The sequence below is a fragment of the Urocampus carinirostris genome, chromosome 14, assembly GCF_059441175.1.
Source record: "Urocampus carinirostris isolate Australia breed hairy pipefish chromosome 14, RoL_Ucar_1.0, whole genome shotgun sequence".
In the NCBI taxonomy this organism is placed as follows: domain Eukaryota; kingdom Metazoa; phylum Chordata; class Actinopteri; order Syngnathiformes; family Syngnathidae; genus Urocampus; species Urocampus carinirostris.
The window spans coordinates 3,527,802-3,537,254 of NC_142362.1; the positions used below are offsets into that span (position 1 = coordinate 3,527,802).

Consider the following 9,453-nt stretch of genomic DNA (forward strand, 5'->3'; position numbering starts at 1 on the left):
AATGTAGGAAAAAAGTAAATAGAGAACAAAAAGAAAAAAGTAACAGCTCGGAAAAAATAAACACAATGAGATTTTTTTTAAAGATTTTTTAAAAAGTACAAAAAAACACGGAAAAAAATAAGAAAAAGTTTGTGTTGAATTCCAATAATTTCCAATGATATCAAGTGAATCTTGTTGCCAACATTGAACTTCCACTAAAAATGTGATTAAGTACAGTACTGTTTCTTACAAGTGACTAAATAGGCACCCCAAAATGTTAATATTATGCGAGAAAATATAACAGGAAATAAAAAGAAATGGAAATCTTGTGAAAGAATTGTAAAAACAAATGACGTTTGTAGGCCATCGTACATGAGTCAATTCATTCAAAAGTGAAAAATAATTTTGCATTGCCGGAAACTCAGCAAAATATAACTTGATGTCAAGTTTTGGAAATGTTTGATAATGACTTAGTTGCCACACTTGGGATTGCTGTTGCTCACTGTTGTTTCAAGCGTTGCTTTGTGTGAACGCTCAGACCCCTAAGGAAAATGACAGGGAACATTGGCTAGGACACATAACTACTCCCTGTGCGGTAACAAGGCTAAAACAGATCTTTCAGTCGGTCTGAACAACACCTTCTTAGACAGTCTGGAAATTCGTTTGTAGCATACAAAGCAGGAGTATAATTAGTGGTTGCTGACTCGCGCTACATAGCACAAAGGTCCTAAGTTTGATTCCATTCTTGCGTGGGTTCTTTGGTGGGGTGCTTTGGCTTCCTCCCACAGTCCAAGGACACACATTCGGTAAAGACTGCGAAGCCATGGTCACTGCTCTGGAATTAGAAACAAGAATAGTCATGTTACATGTTGGATCCTATAAAAATGTGTTTTAAGTGTATTTTCTGGAAAACAATAGGCAAATTTTTAAGTTGTAGTTGAAATTTACTCTGAATGCAAGATAGCCAACCAAATATTTATATTCGCACATCAATAATTGGGATGACATTGAGAAGAGGAGTCATTGCTTTATGCCGTAGATGCTCTTGATCATTTTATTGGCTGTATGTCAAGAGTGATTTAAAAACGTTATCACAATGTTTAAGCAAAAAATGATTAGCGTATTTTCCGAACTTTACTACAATCAGTAAACGAATTTGCCTCTAGGTGTTGCTTGTGCTCCACCATAAAGATGCTAGAATTTGCTACACTGCTAAAAAATAAATTACGTTACTAATTTGAGTTGTTTGAGTTCTGATATGAATTAGTAATCCCAAAACAATTGATTTAAGGCCGATTGTAATCTCCCATCTCATCTCATTAGCTACACCACTTATCCTCAGTAGGGTCACGGGGTTGCTGGAGCCCATCCCAGCAATCATCAGGCAGTGGGCAGGGGACACCTTGAACTGGTTGCCAGCCAATCGCAGGGCACACGGGGACAGACAACTCGCTCTCTCATTCACACCTAGGGACAATTTGGACCGGCCAATTAACCTGACATGCATGTTTTTGGAATGTGGGAGGAAACCGGATTGCCCGGAGGAAACCCACGCAAGCATGGGGAGAACATACAAACTCCGCACAGGAAGTCTGGAGCTGGATTTGAACCCACGCAGGAGGTTCCCATGACATGAACTGTGCCGCACACGCGCTCACCACTGCGCCACCGTGCTGCCCAGCCGCCGATTGTAATAATACACACAATTTATTAACACAGAATTAATGTTGGCGGAAAAAAAGGGCGGGGGAAGGAGCCGGAGATTATGGGAGTTTTCGACCTGAAAGGCTAGAAGTTACTAGCACAAAAAGAATGTTTCCCACTATAATGCTAGTCGATTTGGGGAGATTCTCTTGTGAGTGTGAAAACAAACTAACAGGGAAGGGTTGTACGTAAGCTCCAAAAATTCAGAAATGTCTACCTTATTTTGATCTACCCGAACCAGGGGTAGGCAACCCAAAATGTTGAAAGAGCCATATAAGAAATCCAGCTTCCACTTTCTGGTTTGTCGGTATACACACTGCACTGTATCTCTAGTGCGCTGATAACTTTGACATTTTTGTTGTTTAATATCTCGTGCATCAATTCGATATGGTTGATGTAAAGTGTAAAGAATAGGCGAGCTGTTTCATTTGAAATGAAAGTGGAACGGTTGAGAAAATGGTTGGATCGCTTTTTTTCTCCAACTTTCTACCACGAAGGAGGAAGTTGCCTAACTCTTGAAGCCCATCTTCCAAAAGTTAGATGTTTTAATGTGCGCACCTTTTTCCGAGTACAGGAACGTACTGAAGCGATTCTTTCTGCCGCTACCGGAATGAGGCGCTGTGAGGTCACCCAGCCTCTACCTCGAAGAAGAAATCCGCTTCCTCTTCCTAATTCACGTGTAAACTATATTTGTACTGTATCTCTTGCACGCTAAGAACGTTTTTGTTGTTTAATATCTCGTGCATCCATTCGATATGGTCGGTGTAAAGAGGCGAGCCGTTTCTTTTAAAACAAAAGTGCAATAAGAAAGCTTGATGGGGTTGAGAAAATGGTTGGATTGCTTTTTTTCGGCCACTTTTTACCCTGGAGGAGGAAATAGCCTAACTCTTAAAGCCCGTCTTCCACAAGTATGTTAAACTTCACTGTATTTATGTTTATAGAGCATGTTATTTTAAGAAATGTTTATTATTTTAGTACAAAACAACACAGGTTGCTTATCCAAGCCTTAAATATACAAAATATGACACTGCAGCAACTTACGAACAAATTCATCTTACGAACGATCGTAAGTAGGGCAGCGTTAAGCCTTATCATGAATGCAACACATGTTCTATGTGTCTTTATTAGTTATATTAGCCTACTATCAAAATGGATCAGGCACAGGGTCTTTTTTTAATATTGTTGTTCCTGAATGTGTTAAGCAGGTGGCTTGAAAACAAAGCTCGACCGAGGTGGGGTATCACACACGCAACAGGAGTCGACCGTTTTCTATAATGGTACTCGGGAATCAGCTTAGAGAGACTCTATTCAAAACCCACCTGCATATATAATATTAGTTCTCTTGTATATTTGTATATCTGGATATAAATCTTATGATTACCGTAAATTCCGGACTATAGAGCGCACCTGATTATAAGCCGCACCCACCACATTTTAAGAGGAAAACCGATTTTGCACTTACACAAGCCGCACCTGTATATAAGCCGCATGCGCCCACATCAAAAAATGTAACACAAACACAAAATTAACCCAAACCCGACTTTAAGTCCCGCGATTGGAACTGAATGTCCTCCATAAAAGTACACAGTCCAAAAATCACAGCCAGCGATTCGAACGGAAAATGATACCGGTACTTAAGGTTTGATGCAGACCTGCAGAGTCCGGATCCTGTTGAAAGTAATCCAAGGAAAAAAGTGTATATTTCCAAAGGTAAGGGTGGGAAAAATATATATCCACTATTGTCCGCCGCGTCCACAAACACTCACCTTTACCGGTCCCCACTTCCCGTCAGCCCGCGTTTTTTTCGCCCCTTCTTTTTGATTCGCCCGTGCAAAACATATCAGAATAAGTGTCTAAAATAAATACATTACAATAATATACAGTTGCAAATACATATTATACATGGTTACACATATTTACAGAGAAAGACGATACACCGAGAGAGTTTTCAAAGCTTTAATAATAATAATATAACTTTCATCTCAAACGGTGCCCGTGACAGGGCAGTTAACGGTAGCAACACGCTAGCAACACGCTAGCAACACTAAACGGGTCTGTTAAAAAAATATACCGTACTTGTAAAAATCACGGTAAACCGTCCTCATCTTCCTCCTTAGAACTGAATCCATCAAAGTTGTCTTCCTCAGTGTCGGAAAGAAACTTTGTCATATAGACGTCGTCCCGCGCTCCCATCCACTCCTGATTCTGTGCCCTCCTCTCCGTCACGCAGCAGATCGGCTTTTTGGAACCCGATGGTGATGGTGGATTTTTTTATGTGCCTTTCTTTTTGCATAAAGAGGGTATGTTTACGCCAATTTAATTAATGCACAAGCCAAGAAGTTGCAGTCTTCCTCGGCGCATATATTCCACCGGTCTAAATCTTACCTTTTGTACTCGAGCGCCGCTGGCGGCCGTTAGACGTTTGGGAAAAAAGTAGCGGCTTATAGTCTGGAATTTACAGTAGATAGATAGATAAATAGATACTTTATTCATCCCTGTGGGGAAATTCTTACTTCCAGCAGTATCCTTGTGTTAAAAAATAAAATAATAAAATAAAAGCTATAGAATACAAAAATCCACCAATATAACGTGTTGATATCGAGTATTTAAATAGTGCTACAGAAAATACACACTGTCATAAAAATAGGGTAATATGCAAATGTGGGGGTGGGGTTTCATGTGGGCTTTTACTACCCCGGGTGGAGTTAAAGAGCCTCATGGCATGAGGAAGAAATGATCTCCTCAGTCTGACCGTGGAACAAGACTGTGACAGCAGTCTGTCGCTGAAGCTGCTCTTCTGTCTGGAGATGATGCTGTGTAGTGGACGTGATGAATTGATTTATTATATGTACTTTATAGGCTTTTATACTGATATGTCATTAAAATCACTATCTTGAGCTAAGGTGCTATAGGGTATTGGAATCTGCGTAGGGAAGTGTCTTCTGTGATTAGATGCTCAGCAGGTAAAATTGACCTGACTTCCCGTCTACTTTTGAAAAAAAAAAAAAAAAAAGAACGATGTATTAAGTACATTTTTTAATCCCCAGTGTGAAGTGTGTGCCAGAGAGCACAGCGTAGCAGCAAGGTGCCAGACAAAAATGGCGGCAACTTCTACATCGGGATTCCACTATGTAAAAGAAATACAAATTTCACTGTCCTTTTTAGTATACTCTCGTATAAGTACACTGGGTTTACTCGGACTGGTGTATTAGCAGTATGCATGATATTATAGTAGTTATTTTACACTTATTTTACACAATTAATAGAAATCGAAGCATTTGATCAAGAATACATATTCTTGATGAATATATCTGTGTGTTTGTTTTTCAAGAAAAAAAAAAATCTTTTGTTTTCTCATTCTCATTAGCTACACCGCTTATCCTCAGTAGGGTCGCGGGGGTGCTGGAGCCCATCCCAGCAATCATCAGGCAGTGGGCATTTCAGAATTCAACTTTAGACCTTAAAGAGACACTGTGCATAATTAAGTTCCTCCTGGTGGTTAAAATCTGAATTACTTAAAAAATGTGTGTAATGAGCAAAAATACATGAACTATCATCTCATCTCATCTCATTAGCCGTACCGCTTATCCTCATTAGGGTCGCGGGGGGGCTGGAGCCCATCCCAGCAATCTCCGGGCAGTGGGCGGGGGACACCCTGAACTGGTTGCCAGCCAATCGCAGGGCACACGGGGACAGACAACTCACTCCCTCATTCGCACCTAGGGACAATTTGGACCGGCCAATCCACCTGACATGCATGTTTTTGGAATGTGGGAGGAAACCGGAGTGCCCGGAGAAAACCCACGCTAGCACGGGGAGAAAATACAAACTCCGCACAGGAAGTCTGGAGCTGGATTTGAACCCACGCAGGAGGTTCCCAAGACATGAACTGTGCCGCACATGCGCTAACCACTGCGCTGCCGTGCTGCCCATCTTTTGTTTTTATTTTCTTTAATTTTTTTTTCAAATCAAACGTTTGCTTTATTCCCATTTCGAAATCTTTGTCAGCTTTGGAATTTTCGGAATTTCGGTTCGTTGGGCAATTTGCATACTCGGCAGCCAATCAGAAGCCCGCATCGAATAACTTCCTGCTTCCGGACTTTCCCGAGCGTTAAAAGGTTCCCCATTTGCATATCATTTTCCAAAGTAGACGCACAGAGAACACAAAAAAGGGATAAGTGGTTAGGAATCAAGCCAGAACATCCGCCCCAGAAGAAATATTCAAAAGAAGCTAACGAAATTGATGACGCTACAAAACGTAAACGTACATTAAAGCATCGTGGAAAGAGGAGTTCACGTGGCTTGTAGCAAACATTGCATGAATGAAGATGAGTCAATACAGCTACATACTGATAATAGATGGAAAATAGTGATGTCATATCCATGCAATGAATGTTATAAGTAGATTTCTCATAAACTCAAATTTAAAGTGTTGTTCTGTTATATATTCTGATTATCATCTCCTTAATACTTTGCAACATTGTTTTTTTTTTTTTTGCGATGAGTCGTCTTATTGTGTTACAAGTTGTGAAAAATGGGGCAGGCAACTTTATGACTCTGAAAAGTTGTCTGCCCTGGTGTCCGCTAACTGTTTCTCATGAGTTTCAGACACTGGTATAAAGCTACCGTATTTTCCGCACTATAAGGCGCACCGGGTTATAGGGCGTACCCCGGAAAAATAGTTTTTGGTCCCATTTTTGACATACATAAGACGCACCGGATTATAATAGTTCAGTCCAACTTCTTACCCCCTTAACATTCCCAAAGCTTGCAAAGAAGCAAATACGTGTCCGTACGATGTCACTCAAATGCATCGTTCCATCATTCGGAAGGTTAAAGTCTTGGGATTCAAGAAATGCTAACCATTCCTTAGTATCTATTTTCTTTTTCGCTCGCAACTTTACTGTGCATATGACAATAAACACTTGGAATTGAGTTTAATTTAAAAATAGACACTCCATTCTATCCATTATCTGCACCGCTTATCACAGAAACATCGAGTTCAGTCTGAAACAAGATACAGGGACAATGTAAAACCCGGAGTAGCTCACCAAAGTCGTTGTGTTCATAATAATGTGCAGCCAATGTCCTCTTATATCCGTGAGGGTAGTAAATCCAGGAGAATACAATATTTACAAATACAGAATAGAAAACAATGCTTTCTCTATGCCGTCAGCCACATGCTATACGCATTCATCTTTTTCGGCCAATTGCAGGCTTTGTTTCGCCGTTTAAGCCTATGCGAGCCTGTAAATGATGAAAAGGATCCGCCCCCTTTACCTCCGAATAACTTTAGCCAATTGTGATCGATTCAACTGATGATTGACACATCTTTTTCGGCCAATCGCAGGGTTTGTTTCGCCCCTTTAGCCTATGCGAGCCTGTAAATGATAAAAAGGATCCGCCCCTTGGCCTCTGAATAACTTTAGCCAATGATCGATTCAAATGATGATTGACACATTGGTTAGCCAATGAAACGCCGGTAAATAAATCCCAGCATACACCGCGGACTACTTGGTGTTCGGGGGAAAATCTAGTCGGCGGCTGCAAGTTAGTTGGAAAACTTAATGTTGATCCATAAATAAGGCGCACTGTATTACAAGGTGCATGGTCAGCTTTTGAAAAAAATAAAGGCTTTTAGGTGCGCCTTATAGTCCGGAAAATACGGTAATTCATTATATTTTGCTTGATAATTTCCATATTTCTGTTGAATGACGATGTCAGTGGCGTATGTGACCCACTGGGCAGTGTCACATATGAGAAGGATTATCACCGTTTGGCAGGCTAAGTCCCGGCCCGGGCTAAGACAAACGGTCTTAAAGTGGCGACAACACGACGGCACCGTGTGTGTCCCAGACTGGCCTGTGGCAAAGTGGCTACACGAGTGGCGACACACAGCAGCTGATAGACAAAAACCACAGAGGGGTCTGTTCGGGGAGGCGACAGGAAGGCTGGGGGCCACAAATCAGAACGTGCAACCGATGGGACAAGGCGGTCATCGACCTTATGCGCCGCTTTGCATCACCTGACTCGGTGGCACGCGTCCGGGGGTTGACGCCACCCTAAATCAACCCCACTCACGTGTTCTAAGCATGACCCTCGATCTCCCGGGTCAATCTGTTGCTATTTGAAATCGGGGGCGAAAATCCGCAGCTGTGAGAACTCTTATTTGCATACATGTTATTCATGATCGATTTCAAGCACTTTTTAAGGACTTTCAAAACCAATTTTCCAATTTCTCCAGTACCATTGAAAGAATAAATGATATATTATTATATGGTTGGGCAGCACGGTGGTTCAGTGGTTAGCGCGTGTGCTGCACAGTTCTGAGGTCACCGGTTCAAATCCAGCTACCAACCTTCCTGTGCGGAGTTTGCATGTTCTCCCCGTGCTTGCGTGGGTTTCCTCCGGGCACTCCGGTTTCCTCCCACATTCCAAAAACATGCATGTCAGCTTGATTGGCCGGTCCAAATTGTCCCTAGGTGTGAATGAGCAAGCGAATTGTCTGTCCCTGTGTGCCCTGCGATTGGCTGGCAACCAGTTCAGGGTGTCCCCTGCCCACTGCCCAAGGATGGCTGGGATGGGCTCCAGCACCCCTGCGACCCCACTGAGGATAAGCGGTGCAGATAATGGATGGATGGATGAATGGCTATATTGTTGGGGCAGGACAGTGTCTGGATGCTTAGGACCTGGTCCCACGTTGCAGAGGCCCAGGGTTTCATCCCAGCTACCGCTGCAAAGTTTGCATGTTCTCCACGTGTCTGTGTGGGTTTCCTCCGGACATTCCGGTTTCCTCCCACATTTCAAAAACATGCCAGATTTATTAGGCAGTCCCTAGGTGTGACTCCATGTGACCTGCGACTGGCTAGCAACCAGTTCAGGGTGTCCCCTGCCCACTGTCCCAAGGATGGCTGGGTTGGGCTCCAGCACCCCCGCGACCCTACTGAGGATAAGCAGTGCAGATAATGGATGGATGGATATATGGTTGGGGCAGGACGGTGTCTGGGTGCTTAGGACCTGGTCCCACGTTGGTTTTCTCCCACATTCTAAAGACATGCATTTCAGGTGGATTGGCCGGTCCAAATTGTCCCTAGGTGTGAATGAGGCAGCGAGTTGTCTGTCCCTGTGTGCCCTGCGATTGGCTGGCAAACAGTTCAGGGTGTCCCCTGCCCACTGCCCGATGATTGCTGGGATGGGCTCCAGCACCCCCGCGACCCTACTGTGGATAAGCAGTGCAGCTAATGAGACGTCTTAAAATGCATCATAAACGTACTTTGTACGGCAAAAACGTCCAGCTTGACAGATATGCTCTCCGTTCCTTCTAGATGGTGCTTCTGGCACGATGCGAGGGCCACTGCGGCTCGACGTCGCGGTCGGACCCGCTCGTCTCCTTCAGTTCAGTGCTGAAGCAGCCCTTCAAGAGTACTTGTTCCTGCTGCCGTCCGCACACTTCCAAACTCAAGGCCGTGCGTCTGCGCTGCGCCGGAGGCACTCGCATCACCGCCACCTATCGATACATCCTGGCCTGCAACTGCGAGGATTGCAGCTAAGAAGAACTAGAGACTCTTTTTTTTCTTTGTAAACTTTGTGACATATCCAGTGGGCGGAGCCAAACCTGGAGGCAAAACAATACTTGCGATGGTCAGAAGACAGAGTGGAAAAAAAGCTGTTCTTCTTTGTTCCTTTATCTCCTTGTTTTCCTTATCCTCACTGTAAAATGTGGAACTGGAGTGCCACATCCAATTTCGTTGTCTCGATATATCCCATGTT

The 9,453-nt window shown here is 43.2% G+C and overlaps 1 protein-coding gene across 1 annotated transcript in view; it reads left to right on the forward strand.

Annotated features, from left to right (window-relative positions):
- ndp (norrin cystine knot growth factor NDP) overlaps nt 1-9,453 on the forward strand; it is a 42,641-nt gene extending 33,188 nt beyond the window's left edge. Inside the window, exon 3 of the mRNA XM_088352235.1 lies at nt 9,009-9,453. Within this exon, the coding sequence (XP_088208361.1) occupies nt 9,009-9,233 (225 nt within the window). The 3' untranslated portion in view covers nt 9,234-9,453. The remainder of the gene's footprint in view (nt 1-9,008) is intronic.